Source organism: Montipora capricornis, chromosome 14, assembly GCF_036669925.1.
Source record: "Montipora capricornis isolate CH-2021 chromosome 14, ASM3666992v2, whole genome shotgun sequence".
NCBI lineage: Eukaryota > Metazoa > Cnidaria > Anthozoa > Scleractinia > Acroporidae > Montipora > Montipora capricornis.
This window is the reverse complement of record NC_090896.1, coordinates 7,929,714-7,947,213: the sequence shown is the minus strand read 5'-3', so window position 1 is coordinate 7,947,213 and position 17,500 is coordinate 7,929,714. Positions and strand designations below refer to the sequence as shown.

Genomic DNA, 17,500 nt, shown 5'->3' with positions numbered 1-17,500 from the left:
TCTCGTTCTGGGGTCCTTTACATAATCATATATATTATTATTTATTATATTATTATTATTATTATTATTATTATTATATTATTATTATTATTAACAGAAATTTCAAGCTCACGATACAACCTTTTAAAGACATGTTTCGGCATGACTCATGCCATCATCAGTTTAATGTGTCGTTTCCTTTTCCACTGTTTTAAATACGTTTACAATTTGAGTATACGTTAGCAATTTGAAATTTAAAATACAGTAACAGTTGCAAGTCTGCGCGTGCAAGTGCACGAGTTTTAATTACATAATCGAGCCACAAGAAGCAAAAATCATTGTTGCGTTGTAATTGCCCATTTAGTTCTGGCTTTAAGCGGCTGATGTAGATCGCTTCTTTGACCTTAAGACAATGTCTAGTTTTGGCTGAATCTACAATCTTAAAACAATCAACCGACTACTTGCGGTTACAACTGGGTGAGCCGTTCAGGTGTTTGAATACATGAAAATTTTGTCAGTCGAGAGTTGTTCTTTTACCCTGGTTGCAAAGTGGCGTGACGTCTCGCCAATGTAACGGAAGTTACTCCCCGCACAAGTAAATTGATGCACAACCATAGATTTTAGTGTATCTGGAATAGAATCTTTGAAACTGAAAAAATATTTGCTTTTGAATGAAGAAAAAACAATTCTGATGTCTACATCTTTGCAATAAACGTCTAACAAGTGTTTTACTTTTTTGCGCGTGAAAGTAGAGAAATCACCCACAAATGGCAGTTTGAAGTATTGAATACTTGTATCACTTCAATATATCACAAGAGCACTTACACTGGGCTTTTTACAAATTTCCTTAGTTTTACTTGCTTCAGGTATAAGTTTGATCTGATTTACACATTGGTTGACAGAATTTTTAAAATCAACAACACCACCACTGGACGGGAAAAATATCTTCAACAATTATCTATAAATCTTCAACGCAACTCCTTTCCTAATCATCTCATAGATAAGATCATTGAGGGGTATAAAAACAAATTTTCTTTTAGACCAACTCAAAACAACGCTTCTACTACTGGGGAAAACAGCCCCCGAGTTAGAGCTAATGTTGCCATTATCCTGGCAACATGCAGCGCGTGCTCAATAAAGATCTTACTCGATTCATGCAGAGTCTTCTTTCTCGAAAACACCAAAAGGATGGCTCTGCTAGTAGGGTGCAGAAAGTGTAGCACAGTAAATAAATTGAGTCGTCGTGAATTTCCCTTTTTTAAGCCTGGATTTTTCTCAGTAGTTACTTTCAAACCGTGATGTGATGATCTTGAACCCTTCAATTATGTTACACAAGCGCAACAATGAACTAACTAAAAATTAAAGAGAAGAGTGTCGATTAGCATAGAAAAAGACTGCTCTGGTTGTGTGTCTTTTATATGGAACGGTATTGCTAATTGCTGTGTATATCGTAGAAACTTGATTGTGATAGACGTGTGAAAAATTACATACCCGAGTAAGTTCCAAGGTTCAACTGGTATTTGGCCCTCTCGTTGGTCACTGCAAACATATCATAGGCAGCATAGGCAGTTTTGCCTTTTGTGTCTTGCAAATCAACACGAAGCGTATTCTTCACCAGTTTGGTCAGACGATAGATCTTGTCCAGTCCCAGCCAAAACTCGCCATTTAGGTTACCAAAGCCTTGTTTGTAGTCAGACCAGCCGCGGTAAAAGTCAACCGATCCGTCCAGTCTCTTTTGGAACACTGTCCACCCCCCACCAGCTGTTGTCTGGTCACAAAACACATCAAAGGCCCCTGAACCATCAGGATCAATTGTGTAAACACCACTGCTCCTTTCACCAGATTTGTACAGCTCAGCACAGTTCCTCCTGACTGTTTGAATAATTAACATGGCATTGAAAATTCTATTAAAACTGTAAGAAAAAGAAATATCTTCTTGTGGACTGAAATGGGCCGAAAATGGGGAAGACAAATGGTTCTTTACGTGTGACTGACAATTAAGCTCGAGCCTGCGAAAAAAAAAAGCTTTTTAGGCAACGTTTTAGGAATGGGAGCCGAAACGTTTCTCACGACTGCCCTTCTCTTGCGCATGGTCGCGATTTCCTCCTCTTGCTTTACTTTCTGCGGTAATGAATAGTTCTCGGCGACTAACGCCCGGTGACTAATTAAGTCATCACTAATTTTACGGTTTTTTCGCGCATTAACGTTTGCTTAAATGCAATACAGCGCATTTTTGAGGGACAGCTGATTTTCGATCCCGGCAAGCTTACCCATACCTTTAACAGTGTTGTTAGCGCCTTTCAGTGTGTCGATATCACTTTGTATTTGAGTTAGTTGCTTTTTCATTTCTTTCAGCATAGCTTCGACCTTTTTTATTTGATGATCCAGCGTAAAAGCAAATGTTGTTACAATGCTGAGTAGCGGTCTTTAGCTTGGCAGCAGTATTTTCCGACAAAGCAACGGGTTGGTTGACGAACAACACAAACTCAAAGCAAAATACAGTGATAAAAAAAGACATCTCGACAACTGATCGAAGTTCGACCCACAACCAACTTAATAGCAGAGTTGGCAATGATTGAAGATGAATAGATCAAGTAGCGTCATTAGTAGCAGGAAGGTTTGTGTAGGGAAGCGGCTGACATTACGCGAGTTTATATGTATTTAAATGGTTTCTTTGTGTTGATGAGATGCGACTGAAATCATCCGTTTGAACATAAGGAAATATTTACTTAACGTGAAACAGTAATTAACTTTCCACAATATTCGATCCGACCTCTCTTGCTCTTTTTCACGACTTTCTGGTCAAAATACCTTAGGAAGACCATTCTTCGATCCGCAGTGACGCACTTCAAAAGATAATCTAGCAATTCTTTGTTAATTAAAGGAGACTTTTCACTTTGCTTAATTTGTCACTAATTGAATGTCACTACCCTTACAGGGGGTCGGACAGGGGTACCCAACGACCGAATGTCTTAATATTTGTCAGAATTCTCTAAAATGTTTCTACAATGCTTTAAAGGGACACTGTCACGGACTGACATGCGCAGTAGCATTCACTCTCTCCGAGACTTGTCACGCTCGACCGCCATTATGGAAATATCGGTAAGTTGAAGAATTCTGCTTTTTTTTTTGCATTAAATCAAGTTTATATAAAGCAAATGGTATCTTTATCTAAAGCAAATTCCCCTGTCTTCGACCTTTCGTTTCCGCCCTGAGTTGATGCTTTTACCGCCATGTCCGGATCTCCGCTAGACGCCATTTTGAATTTGTGATTGCTAGTAACTTGAAAAAGTCAGGCTGACTTTTTCAAGTTTCGATCAGCTACACGAGCATGCGCAGACCGTGACCGTGTCCCTTTAAAAGCTTGTTTAGTGAGTTTGTAGCTTCCCTACAAAATGCTTATCTGTTCGGATGTTCTGGAGAACTTCAAGTCTGTAGAAATTTCTAGGTGGCCTTTTTGCCTCGTGATCAGGGATGGAGACCGTAAGCGCGGGGTCCACGCAACCCCATGTGTTTTAGAAAAAATTGCGCCACCCCTTACGTCATAAGCACGCGCGGATACGCGCAAATTTTCGTGGACGTGTGTCAACTTGATGACGTCACATTGCCCGCATTGCAAGGAAAGTGTTCTTATGACAAGGTAAGAAATAAAAAGACGAACGGCCAGTTTATGGAGACAGTGTTTGAAAGCACTGATACACGAGGCAACAACGCCATGAACGAAGATACTATTTTCCGGCAAAGCAACTAAAACAATGTTGGAGGATTTTCGTGACACAAATGCCGGAAAACCATTGCAGGTATGTCTCCTGCCTACTTTTGCTAATTGTTTACATTTTCGCCGGGTTGTTTGCAGCAATAAACACAGTATAGGTATCGTTAGTGAACTGATCTCAGATACGACAATTACTTTTATCGCTTTTCTGTATGGACAGACGGGGAAACTTAATCTGCCGGCGCACATTTTAGCGAGGAACAACGAGTTGAGACCTCTCGAGACTCTTGCCGTTAATATTCAGAACAACAAAGCTGAGATTCGTCTCGAAGTAGTAGGAAGCAGCGGGAAGCCATGGTTGGTAGCTGTAAAAAAGGAAAAGGCATCCCTTTGTGACTATGTACCGTGTGACGACGGGAGGTTGGTTGTGAATGCTAGTGGTGGATACCAGTTGTTTGTTTATAAATTTGATCTCGTAGAAAGTGGAACTATTGAAATTAAGCAGCCGGAGCAATTGAGGCATTTGGTGAAGGAAGTCGTCGAGAATTGTCCATGTGTTGGAGTGGATTGTGAGATAGTTAAATGAGGTTGGTTATAATTACATGTACGTCTGCAAAATTAAACGAACGTCCACGGCACTTCCCTGGCGCCGGTTATTTTCACGAATTTGCACTCGATTGGTTAAAAATCGATGACACTCCCGTTGCAAGCGCAGTTGAATATCAGTGAAAGTGTCGATCATGTCACCGTGTACAAATTAGGCTTGCTAAAACCACAGGGAGGCTCTAAGCTAGTCCAGAAGACGTAAAGAAAAGACAGTCCTCGTCTTCAAAGGTCCCATTGTTTTACCTGGTATCCGGACGTTTTGCCCAGAAGACGATTTGCTTACAAAGTGATTCACCCACATTAACGACGTTTCGCCCACACTTAAGATGATTCGCCCACACATTCTCTGAAGGAACGATATCTATCGAAATACTCTCGGTTTTCACGTGATGTCATCAATCCTTTTGAGATTTTAGTTTAGTTACTTACTAGAACAGCTGAAGACTTATCATTTCACAAATGTTCAGTTTGATAGGGTTTTTCGTCTTGTGATAAAGCAAGGTTTAATTTCTAAGCTTTTGCGTGACACGATGTTAAAATGGCGGCCGAGATGTTGGGTGAACGTGGCCAAACGATTACAACATCATGCAACATCCAAAATGTTGCACGAAAATTTGGACCGTTTTCAAATTTGATCCAACATCATCCAACATGTTGCAATATATCACAACATATCGCAACAGAATGGCCAGACGTATGCAACATGTTGTAACTAACGATGTTGCAAGATGTTGCGTTGAAATGTTGCGTGCGTTTGGCCAGGCCTTTAAGGTAATTCCTTAGCATTGCATTGCGCCTCCCCACTGCGCACGATTTTTTGCGTCATTAGCGGGCGCACATGAGCACGTGCGCGTCCAAAACGCAAGAGATTTCCCTCAAACTAAGCCCGATAGCGAAATAAATCCTCCTTTTCTCCCAAACGAGCACGGTGACTCCCGATTTTTTTTTTTTTTCAGGTATTTGCTAAGAACAATCTAATAAAGAACATATTTGAAGAAAAAGAAAAGTTTGATAGTAGAACATGATTTTTTTTGGAAAACAGTTCCGTACTGGGTGTATTTTGGCCAAGGCGAGGACTTCAAGCTAACCACGGAACTGTCCCAAAAAGTGCACTATTCCTACAACCAGGCAATAAAAAACGGCGTAAATGAAGCATTACTACTTCTGTGAATAAAAGAAGCTTTATTTTCAAAGTAAAATTTTGTATCTTTCAAATAACCAAGACTTAATTCTGTATGAAGGTGATTCGTATTTTTAACGCGTAATCAGTAAAAATACCCCATTTTAAGAGCCTGCTGACGCGAAAACAAGCTCGGTGACCCCATTTTTTTATTGCATTTTTTTAATGTTCATATCATGAATGTTAATTATGCCAAGTTTCCAATAAAAGTTTGATAGTAGAACAATTTCAAGGGAATCAACTTAAGCTGCAAAATGTTCGCGTGACAATAACAAACTTTAAAACATAGCAGGCGCGCGCGCATACGAAAAAGATGAAACTAAAGCGACATAATAATAAAAACCGACAATAGTAACTGTAAAGGGAAAAAAAACAAATAACGACGACAGCAACAAAAACAAGTGAAAGAGCGTTCGCGTGCTATATATATATATATATATATATATATATATATATATATATATATATAGTGAGAATAAAAGCAGTTTACCTAACGATGAACTCCCAGTAAGAGGATCCAGAGGATACGTGTCTCTCCGTAAATCTGTAGATAGGTATAATAAAACGACGAAGAGACAAACTCTTGACAGTTCCAGCGTTTAATCGACGTTTCGGCCTTCGGCCTTCTTCAGGATAGTTTAAAAGTTAAAAATTAAGAAATTAAAAAAGCTATATACAATGGTTGTGAGTGGCAGAGTTACGGGCTTTTATATAGTACACAGAAAATGGAAATTAAGGTTACGTAACAAAAGAAAAGGACTTAATTACAAGCTAGGCAAAACAAAAAACAATTGATAAAAAGGAACAAACAGACTAATTAGATAAATCGTGTTATTACGTAACAAACTCCCCATTGAGGGCCTCTGAATGAATGTGCAGGTCAATGCCATAACAAGGTCCTCAGAGAGGGCCCCTAAACAATGTAATAGATTCCCAATCGAAAGCCCCTGAATGAAAAACCAAACACAAACATAACAGAATCCCCCATTAGGGTTTTAGAACAAAGACAACAACGACTAAGTGAAGGCTAACAAAACAAAAGGGCAAGATTACAAACTGGAAACATTCAAAGCTAGATGGGAGCTAACGAGGTCCTACAGACAGCAAAAATTACGATGATTACAAATTTGGGCTGAAAAGAATTTACACTACAATAGAGACAAAGTCAACTGTTGTAGCAGATACGATTTTTGGATTTGAATTCACGCCTTTTGTTAAGACCGTGTGGATATAATGAAAAGAGTTGTGAGGTCCAATATGCTTCTCTTAATTACATCCTGCTGTGGAACGTCAATCGAAAGACTTTCTGCCTTCACCGAGTTTTATCTCAAGCCTTTAGGACAGAACCTTCCATCATTCGTTAAAGACACAAGTGATCTAATTAACAAAATTCAGGCTTTAAATGCTGAGAAAGGTCCCCTACCCCCTGGTAGTTTGCTTGTATCTTGGGATGTTGTGGCTATGTTTCCCAACATTGATAATAACCTAGGAATCTCAGCTGTTAGAAAGGCGCTTGATTCTAGGAAAGATAAATTTCCATCTACGGATTTTATAGTCGAAGCCGTTGAGATTTGTCTTCAAATCAATAATTGTCAATTTGCAGATCAAAATTTTATTCAGAAACATGGCACTGCCATGGGCCCTAAAAATGCCTGTAGTTACGCCGATTTGGCAAATTGACGAGAAGGCTAAACTTGGAGGTGCAAGCAAGCCTATGCTTTGGTGGAGGTATAGAGATGATGTGTTTGATCTTTGGACTCTTGGTTTGCCGAAATTGCTAGAATTTACGGAGTATATTAATTCACTCTATCCCACCATCAAGTTTGAACTGGTATATTCGGAGAGTAGCCTCAACGTTCTAGATCTTACTTTGCACCTCCAAGATGGGTTTATAATCACTGATATTTATGCTAAGCCAACCGATAGTCATCTTTATTTACCTTTTTCGAGTTCGCACCCATCACATTGTATGCGTGCAATTCCCTATGGGGTGGCTCTTCGAATTAAACGCAATTGTTCTACAGACCAATTTTTGAACAAGAGATGTGAAGAATATAAAGGATATCTGTGCTCACAAAATTACAGCAAGGAATTAGTGGACAGACAATTTGAAAAAGCATTAAGCAATGAGAGGTCCGAACTCTTAACAAAAAGAGTCAAGCCAAAGAAAAAGGTTTTTCCTCTAGTACTTGACTACAACCCAATTCTTCCAGACATCCAGCAGGTGATTAAAAAACATTCCCACTTACTTAGATTGTCTCCTGAGCTTTTAGAGATTTTTCCATCAAAGTCGTTTTTTCCAGCTTACCGCAGAACAAAAAACCTAAAAGAAATCTTAGCTCCATCTAAATTTCGGAACATTGAAGCCAGAAATGAAACCTTGGAAGATGATCGAGGTTGTTGCAAATGTAACAAAAGATGTGACCTTTGTAAACATTTTTTGATTCAAGATACTAAGTTTAAGAGTTTTGCTACGGGCCGCATATATAGGATTAATCAGAAATTAAGCTGTACTTCCAAAAATGTCATTTATTTGGCTGCTTGTAACAAATGCAAAAAGCAGTACGTGGGCTCCACTTCAACAGAATTCAAGGTTCGTTTTCGTAACCATAAATCATCAATGCTTAAGAACAGAAGAACATGTGAGCTGGCGGTCCATTATAATTCTTTTGAGCATCAAATTTGTCAAATTAGTTTTATTATTATCGAACAAATTGTAAACCACAAAAATGCAACCCATCTTGAACAACTGCTCCTCACCAGAGAAGCATATTGGACCTCACAACTCTTTTCATTATATCCACACGGTCTTAACAAAAGGCGTGAATTCAAATCCAAAAATCGTATCTGCTACAACAGTTGACTTTGTCTCTATTGTAGTGTAAATTCTTTTCAGCCCAAATTTGTAATCATCGTAATTTTTGCTGTCTGTAGGACCTCGTTAGCTCCCATCTAGCTTTGAATGTTTCCAGTTTGTAATCTTGCCCTTTTGTTTTGTTAGCCTTCACTTAGTCGTTGTTGTCTTTGTTCAAAAACCCTATTGGGGGATTCTGTTATGTTTGTGTTTGGTTTTTCATTCAGGGGCTTTCGATTGGGAATCTATTACATTGTTTAGGGGCCCTCTCTGAGGACCTTGTTATGGCATTGACCTGCACATTCATTCAGAGGCCCTCAATGGGGAGTTTGTTACGTAATAACACGATTTATCTAATTAGTCTGTTTGTTCCTTTTTATCAATTGTTTTTTGTTTTGCCTAGCTTGTAATTAAGTCCTTTTCTTTTGTTACGTAACCTTAATTTCCATTTCCTGTGTGCTATATAAAAGCCCGTAACTCTGCCACTCACAACCATTGTATATAGCTTTTTTAATTTCTTAATTTTTAACTTTTAAACTATCCTGAAGAAAGCCGAAGGCCGAAACGTCGATTAAACGCTGGAACTATCAAGAGTTTGTCTCTTCGTCGTTTTATTATACCTATCTATATATATATATATATATAATATATATATATATATATATATATGACTTTACACAAGTTTAGGTTTCACGAGTAAACATCGTTTAATGCTACAGAACTGTTTCGTATGGTACAAGTACCACACTCATCAGGCAATTTTAACCCCAGCTGAAACACGATAAGTAACTACCGTTTTCTGGTGACACGATTCTGGCTGTAAAAGAAGTCGCTGTCGTTGAGGCCATCTGGTCTCAACGTTTGAAATCTGTATGCCCATTCTCCTTCTTTTACAGCCAGTTTATCATTAGTGTGAACGTTATCGATAATCTGGACGCGAACGCTCTTTCACTTGTTTTTGTTTGGTTTTTTTTTCCCTTACAGTTTGTCGGTTTTTATTATTGTGTCACTTTAGCTTCATCTTTTTCAAATGCGCGAGCGCGTGCTATGTTTTTTTTTTACATTTTGCAGCTTGAGTAGCGTGTAGTTAACGTTCTTGTGTAACGGTTTCTAATCATCCTGAAGAAGGCCGTTTTGTGCGGCCGAAATATAGGTGTAAACTAAAGTTGTGCCATCTCTTGATTTGTGGTCTATTCCTTATTTATTGCTTGGAGAAAACATCTACATAACATTTTATGCTTGTGGGACTTTATAAGTTATATATAAGTTATATATATATACAAGTTATACATATATGTAAGTTATATAGGAATCTTTTCTTCGTAAGATGTGTGGGCGAAACGTCTTGATTGTGAGCGACTGTAATTCTCTTACCTCAGCCCAAATAGCCGCAGAAAACAATTGAATAACGTGCGAGAATCGAGGAAACAATTGTCCAAAATGGTGCGAAAATACAGAAAGAAATTCTTGGTATTACTGTCCGGTTCACACAGTGTTGAATTGGAAATGCTGGTGACAAGAGTGTCCAGCACCCTCAACGGAAGGGAGGAATTCGAAAAAGTGTTTAACAGACGCCGAAAGTTTCAAACCGGGCACGGGAACTTTATTGCGAGAGATATGGCATAGAGATAAGGATCATTTTCTGAAGGATCAAGGGGAAAATGGTAAGTTTGAGAAATAAAACTGAGATGATCATATTTGTCACCCTTTATCAGTTGATACGTGATACAGTAACAACAGTATCTATCAATCAAATGCTTTAAAGTGCTACTACGACCAAAAATCAATTCTACTTTTTCTTTGTATTTCAAAACTATGTTAACTGAACACTAAGTGACCGAAGTTTTAAGCCTTCATTTCAAAAAGACACATGTGGTTGCAAACAAGAATGTGCTGGCAGATGCAAATGTATCAAAGCTAATCTTCCTTGTAAAGGGTTATGTCAGTGTTCAGGAGAATGCAGCAATAATTAACATTAACCTGATCTGAATAGAATGTGTTCCAAATTCCGTGTTTCCAGCCAGTTTTCAAAGTTTTCTTGATAGCTGGTAACCTCAGACGAGTTAATCTCGCTATCCACAATCGCCAGACCTTAAGGGATTTATAGTGGTTCAAAATCGGTAAAATTCCCATACATTCCTTATAATTTAAGCAGTGTTTCCCCCACCCCTCCCCCAACCAATATGACGTCTGAAATCGTGGAAAAATCTATTTTAGTTAAAATTTTAAACTTCAAATTACTAGTACATACCCGAGCAATTGAAAGATCCCCCAGTATTATTGCAGGTCGCATACTCTGGACAGTCGTAAGAAAACCCTTGGCACTCGTCGTAATCTAAATCACGAAATAAATATAATCAACCGACTATGCAGTGTTTCCAAATAAATAACTCTTACTGGCATACCTCAAGGGCCATACTGTTATTTACGGGTGCTCAACTAAAGTTTAGCTTCGTGCACGAAGAGTAATAGCGATTTTCGACACTTTCAACAATATTGAAATGTTATGAAAAGAAAACAAATTAAATCCACCTCTTCTGAAGATGCGCACGTAAATAATTGGCGCTTTGAAATACCTCGCTTTCGCTAAACCTTCAGAGACTTGTTCCAACTAGTTTTAGTTCTCTTTCCCTTACACCACAGTCGCTCAATCAAAACCGATCTCGTCGGATAAATATGTAAACCTGGATATTGACTTTTTTCGCGCATTTGAAGCTGGTTTACCATATTCAACGCTTCTCCAAGACCCACCATGTTGGAAGCGAATTACTGGAGTCAGTCTATTGCTGGAAATTTTTAACGCAAATTTCGGCACGAGCATGAAAACTACATAGCGATTGGCTTTCTCCGAGAGCGGAAGGCAGTTTGCTTCGATCTAGCCTCGTAGGGACGAGGGGTGTTCAGTTGAGCCTTCGCCTGGGAGGCCCTGAAGGAGAGACTATGCTTTGGCTAACTGTCAGCCGTATCACTTCATGCTAAACTCCGTACCTTTCTTACAGCTGTACTTATGGCAGCTTGAACAGTTGACATCATTCCACTTGAATTTGTGAGCCGGAAGTGAGCCAAGGGTGTGCACACAATCCTCATTACGGAAGTTATTGGGTTGATTCGTTGCCCAGTAATGGAAGTCAAATCGAGTTCCATCACTCCAAACGAACGTTCCTTCACTATTTATGTCAGACAAACCAAGCCAACCATTTTCTCCGTTGTGTAAGTTTTGCAGAAAGACATTTTCTTCTTGGCTGTGAACACTGGGGAGGTTGGCTCCTAATGCGGCACACCTGCTCTGGCTATTGCTCCAGGAATCACAGGATGATACTTTTTGGTAGCAATATCCTTTAAAATAGATCCAGTTATCAGGGCAGATGTCTGGAAAAAAAAAAGATACGTCCAGATTTGACAGGTTAATCTATAAGTTCCTTTTTTTGCGATGAAACACCGTTTAATTTTTGCATTTTAAAAAGAAGTTTCTCCATTTGTTTATTGCTTAACGAGAAGGATCGAATCGACAGTAATCGAGTGAAGACCTTTTTCTCTTTCGAAAAAAATGTCAAGAACAAAACTAACTCGTCATCGTTTGATTTTGTCTGCAAAGGTTATAAACATTTACTTCTAAAGAGAAACTGAGATGTTGCTGCGTGCTCTGTCTAGAACAGGCCCAACTTAACCCAGTAGGTACCTTTGACAGTTAAAGGGGCTATGTCAAGAAATTTAGCCAAATTCAGAGACTGAAAACTGACAACCAAATCAAGTGAAACATGAAAATAATTACTAAAACAATGAAGGGAGGTTTAAATAAAACAGCAAATACAAAAGGAGGCCCAGGGATGGGCAAAATTGAAGAAGATTAAAATGGATTTTGATTGGGGTTTTTTAAAACTGTTCAGCCTAACAGTTTTTTAAAGGTTTTGTCACGAAGCTTTGGTTTGTGCTTTTTAAAAGTAATTTCTGAGTTAACGTTAAGTTGTATAGTGAGAAGGGACGCGTAAATGGTACAACAACACAAAATGAACTGCACTACCGTGACACAGCGTGACTCTTCCAAGATCTTATTTACCTGCTAACACTGCGTACGACACTGTTAGTGGGTCAAACCGCTGAACAAATAGCTCTTTGACGCAAATTCTGAATCTTGCGTTGCTGATGAACTTAAGGGAAAAACAAGAACAATGACCAAAAGTGACTTAAAGTGCAAAAGGCAATGCAACAACATCACAGCCTCGTTTTCAATACATTTCCATTTGCTTTGGCGTGCCCTGGATGCGAAGATATGATTTCAACATTCTTCTAATACACGAAGGACTCTTTCACCCTTTCCCCAACCCCCCGCACCGCTCAATAAAGAAGGGGGTATGGAACGAGAATGGCTAAATTCACTTCAAATATAACAAGTTATAAAGGATAATCCGATAGTTAGTTGGCCCAAGGTTCTTTTTTGTCTTACTCTGAGTAACAAATAACCTGCGAGAGCATCCGGTTTTTTCGACTATAGTTTCACCCGCCGAGAAAAACCGTCTGCGAAACCTAGCCGAGAAAAAATTTCCGTGACGTCAGCTGTTAGTGATTCACCTTGCATATTCAAAGAAGCAAAGCGCGAGTTTTTGCGTGGATATGAAGGAAGATGAGATGAGAAAAATGAGCGAAGTCTTCGGGTTTGAAAGACTCAACAAGCATCAAGAGGCTTGAATCAAATGTTTTCGAGAGTCTTCCAACTGGTTTCGAAACGTCTGTAATATTTCGTGTATTCTTATGTGGAACAAACTCGTGAAAAGAATATTGTCATCGTTGTGTTGCCGTTGGTTAACCTGTTGAAAGACGACGTCAGCCGCTTAACATCCCTCGGAATAAGCGCAGTATCACTCTGATAAAAAAAAAACGATCAGTTGAAAAAGGACGTTAAGCCCTGGTCAAACAATCTAAGAAAATACTTTTTGTTTCGACAGCCAATGGGGCTCTAGATCTGCTTGGCACATTAATGACAATAAGTGACATCAAAGATATCTTCCCTATTATTGGATGCAAATGTTGAGGTAGTGGGAAAACACTGTCCAACATTGCTTGACGAAACATTCAAGTTCAAGTTGGCGCTAACACTGGAGCTACTGGAGCTGTTTGAGGACGGAAAATGATGGATTAATTCAAACTACGAAAAACCAAAAAATGGTTAAGAGAACTTGTAGAAAAGAGTATGTTCACTGCAAGGTAAATTAGCCTTTAGAAGATGATGAGAATGAGCACGGATCAATTTGCTGAAATTTTAAACGCTATTGAACTGGACAGTGAGCGATAGTCATTTAGGAGACTGAAACTGTCCCAAAGATATGGCCTTGCTTCATGCTTGCTGATCAAGGTTTCTGCCTGTTGAGTTCATAAACTTCCACGATGTCCCCTTGATCCTCGTCTGCAATGTTTGTTGCAAATAAAGATAGTTATTCGTGGTTGGCTAGCAGCGCGAACGTCAATCGATTCAGGACACGACTTTGTTGGAAGAGCGGCAAAACACTGCAACATTTGTTGCGTCGAGCAGATTGTTGATCACAATGTTTGATAAAAGCAAACTCCATCCAACACTTGATGGAACAAAAGATGTTGGACGAACATCATCCAACATGGGTGGCCAAACGGTCGAACAATGTTGGATCGAGCAAAGTTGGAGCGTTGAATCTGTTCGATAGTTTGGCCAGGGCTTTAGCATCGGCAATTTTCTAAGGCACGTGTTGTTTGCGATTGGTATTAAAATTATGCGTGTTTGCACGTTGGCATGTAGCGTTTACATCCTATCCTTCGCTGAGTGTTCTTTACCTTAATACGGCAAAAAACACGGCAAAAAACTAGAGTGGCTGTTTTACCCACTTCAGCTGGGACAATCGATTGTTCTTGCTGGCTCGGTTTCGCAGACAGTTTTTCTCAACGGGTGAAACTAGAGCCAAAACAACCGGATGCTCTCGCACGATAACTAACAAACAAAAAAACAATACAAATATCAAGAGCCAAAATATGGTGTGCAACTATTGATGTTAATGGTGTTAGGTGGATGTGGGAAAGATAATTAACTTGTTGCTAGACAACGGGGAGAGGCCAACTGAAAAATCAAAGTCCAAGACAGGAGCGTACGACCCTGTTTCTTTTTCAATGAAACGTGCAGTTTGGGAGAGGCACTAGTTTCGTGCGGGCGGTGATGATGCAAGGGTAATGTTCAAAAGATAGCTTGTCATGGCTAAATAATAGACCCCTTTTCTGAGGTTTCGCGCCTGGGCTTAAAATACTAAGAAATCTTGAATTTCAACCGTAGTGAGCTATTACGGGTTATCTTTGATAGGGTGTGTCCCTTATTTTGATCAATTGTAGGCAACCAAAAGTGCTTTTTTCCCTGCTCTCTCTTTGTGTGCATTTCTGGACATAAGTGTCTCTCTACCTCTGTAAACTCACGCGCATTTTAAATCTATAGCGCTTAATCTATAGGTATGTCCCTTATTTTGAGCAATTGTTAGCAACCCAAAGAGCTTTTTTTTCTACTCTCTCTACCCTGGAAACCCACACGCATTTTAAATCTCTACCTCAATCCAGCTGACAATTCCGTTGCAATCTGGCGATGTATTCCCTCCTCCGCTAGAATGCTTGGCTGTAAGTATGACTGTTGGGTGGTTATTGTATGTCCGCGTAAAATTCACGTCCTTTAAATCACAAAATAAATCATCTTTGTCAACAGGTCGTCTTTACTTAATTCTCTCTCTATCTCTCATGGCGAGTCAATTGCAAAGTGCAGAGTCTTTCTGGCGAAAATAAAACAAACAAGTTTATCTCCACTAAACGGGATCAAAGACTAAAACCCAGTACCACCGCAATCACTTTGCAGTCGAACTAAAAAATCAGATCACGTTAGCTTGTAGATCTTTACCACATTTATAATTAAAGAGTTTCGCTTTCGACAAGGGTTACGCAGCAAAAATCCATTGAAATTCAAGGACTGTGGGTTTGTTATCGATGCTTGGTACCATGGAAACGTGTTTGGGTCGGTCTCTTTTCAGTTTTCGGATACTTTTAAACAAAGAAGAGGAATGTTCTGGTCTTGTAGTTGTTAGGCATACAGGCCTCCGAGAGATTATATTTGAACTAACACAAAAGCGGCCACGTTACATCCAAATAGAATGGCTTGGAAGATGGTCATTTTGAATTGTACTGCCGCTGTACAACCGTAATCATGAAGTCCACTCAAGATGCGAATTTTCTTAACGTTTCTGTATATAGTGATTACTATTTTCCTAAAAAACTACGTGTTTAGGGATGACGATATACAAATGAAGTCATGTTTATTGCTGCAAGAGAACTTGTACTGTTATCAGGAGGTCCTGATAACACTGCACACTGGGAAATGTGATAAATGTTCCGTTGACAAGTGAGATTTCGACACTAATAAATGTAATCTGCAAAGAAATGGGCACATGGAAATGGGATTGGCAACCCCTTGCCCTCTTCTGGGCATTTTTTTTTTATCATTGTTACGTTTTCACACCTGGCAAAAAGCGAAATTGTTACTCTTGGATGGTAATATCCCATTTGGAAAGCCGACATTATTATGCTCTGTAAATAACGGTCTGTGTATGGTCTCGAACGCCAACCAATTCTGAGGAGAAGAACAAACAAAGAAAGAATTAACTCAGTTTTTGCTCGAATTTACTCCCATTACCTGTCGGAATGCAAAGAACGCATGGTTTGTATTAAGAGACACTCTCCCTCTTTGGATTTTCTCGTTTATCTATCACACGTATATGGTTTTTTTTCTTTTTTGTTTATCACATACGGGGCAAAAATTACTGAATTCTGATTGGCTAAGACGAAAGGCATTTTTTTCTTAATCACCAGGGTACTTTCGGTAATCAAGAGATCCTGTTTGGTTAGCAGTTACTTATCCAGAGCAAGGGAAGTTACAAAAGAATCTTCTTCCAGATTAAACTACTTTTTTGTCCTCATGTAAAATAAATTTTAAGCGCTATTTCTGTTGATAGCAACGATTTATTGAATTGAGCTTTAACCAAATGGGAGCGTGTTGATTGTCATTTGTGGCGGCACTGAACGGGCTTCCCTCGATAATTTTGCCCTTAATGTGATAAAAATGTAATCGCAATGTGCCCTCTTGCAATTAAAGATTATTTTCACTTGTATTTCAAACGTTTTCTAAATTGCCCTCGTCGCTTCGTGATTTCTGGTAATGTTGTGAAAACTCTGAAAATACGTGTGAAATTAATCCTCAATTGCTTTCGGGCCCATGCGATTACCTATACAAATTTCGGAAAAGTAGTGAAGGCTGTTAAGAGTGAGTAGACATTTCGAAACCACATTGAAAAAAGGCTACAATTTTACTGATCTGAGTAAGAGTTAACTATGATATTGGAATAGCATTAAAATGGAGGATTTATAACTTCTATCATTTTCGCCAAAGATAGTTCGAGAATTATCTATCAGGCAAACGTCCCGTAAAATTTTCGGTGAAAAAGGGACGACTACGTAATGATCCGTGATGTAAAGTTCGTCATCAGACCTGTCATGACTGATAGAACTTCCGGCGAGGCAAAAAAGCCACCTAGAAATTTCTACAGACCCGAAGTGCCCCTAGAACTTCCTTCCTAGCAGAGATCTATTCTCTTTTGCGTTTGCTGCGTTGACGAGTACGTGAAAAGCGACCTCTGCCATGAGTCGAAACTCACTGTGTTGAGCATGCGTGGCGGTTACTTAGCGACCGAATCCTCACGTGATACTTCATGTTGTGTGGGCTCACTTAACAACACAGTGATAACTGCAAAGGAATGCGCGGAACACAGCGTGCGCAAGGCACAGTCAGCAAACATGTCACGGGAATGCAGTTTGAAGAATACCGTACAAGGTTCTGTACGTTGGACCAGAGTGAGTTTTGACACATGGCAGAGGACTTTTCAGCCCAGCGAACGCAAAAAGAGAAGAGACCCCTGGTAGCAGGGAACCCTAGAACATCCGAACAAATAAATATTTTGTATATAGGGCAGCTACAAACTCACTAAACGAGCTTCAGTAAAGCTTTGTGGAAACCATTTTAGGTAATTCTGACAAAAATTTAAGACATTCAATCGTTGGGTGCCCTTGAACATATTCTCCTCAAAGTCCCTTCAAAGTCAGTCTACCCACCAGCTTG

General features: G+C 39.3%; 1 protein-coding gene across 1 annotated transcript in view; it reads right to left on the bottom strand.

The window, feature by feature from the left end:
- Window positions 1-1,462: 1,462 nt before the first annotated feature.
- Window positions 1,463-17,500, bottom strand: part of LOC138031339 (uncharacterized) — a 154,314-nt gene continuing 138,276 nt past the window's right edge. Inside the window, exons 10-15 of the mRNA XM_068879046.1 lie at window positions 15,848-15,958; window positions 14,892-15,008; window positions 12,392-12,482; window positions 11,323-11,703; window positions 10,586-10,669; window positions 1,463-1,851 (exon numbers count right to left, since the gene is read on the bottom strand). Of these exons, the coding sequence (XP_068735147.1) occupies window positions 1,463-1,851; window positions 10,586-10,669; window positions 11,323-11,703; window positions 12,392-12,482; window positions 14,892-15,008; window positions 15,848-15,958 (1,173 nt within the window). The remainder of the gene's footprint in view (window positions 1,852-10,585; window positions 10,670-11,322; window positions 11,704-12,391; window positions 12,483-14,891; window positions 15,009-15,847; window positions 15,959-17,500) is intronic.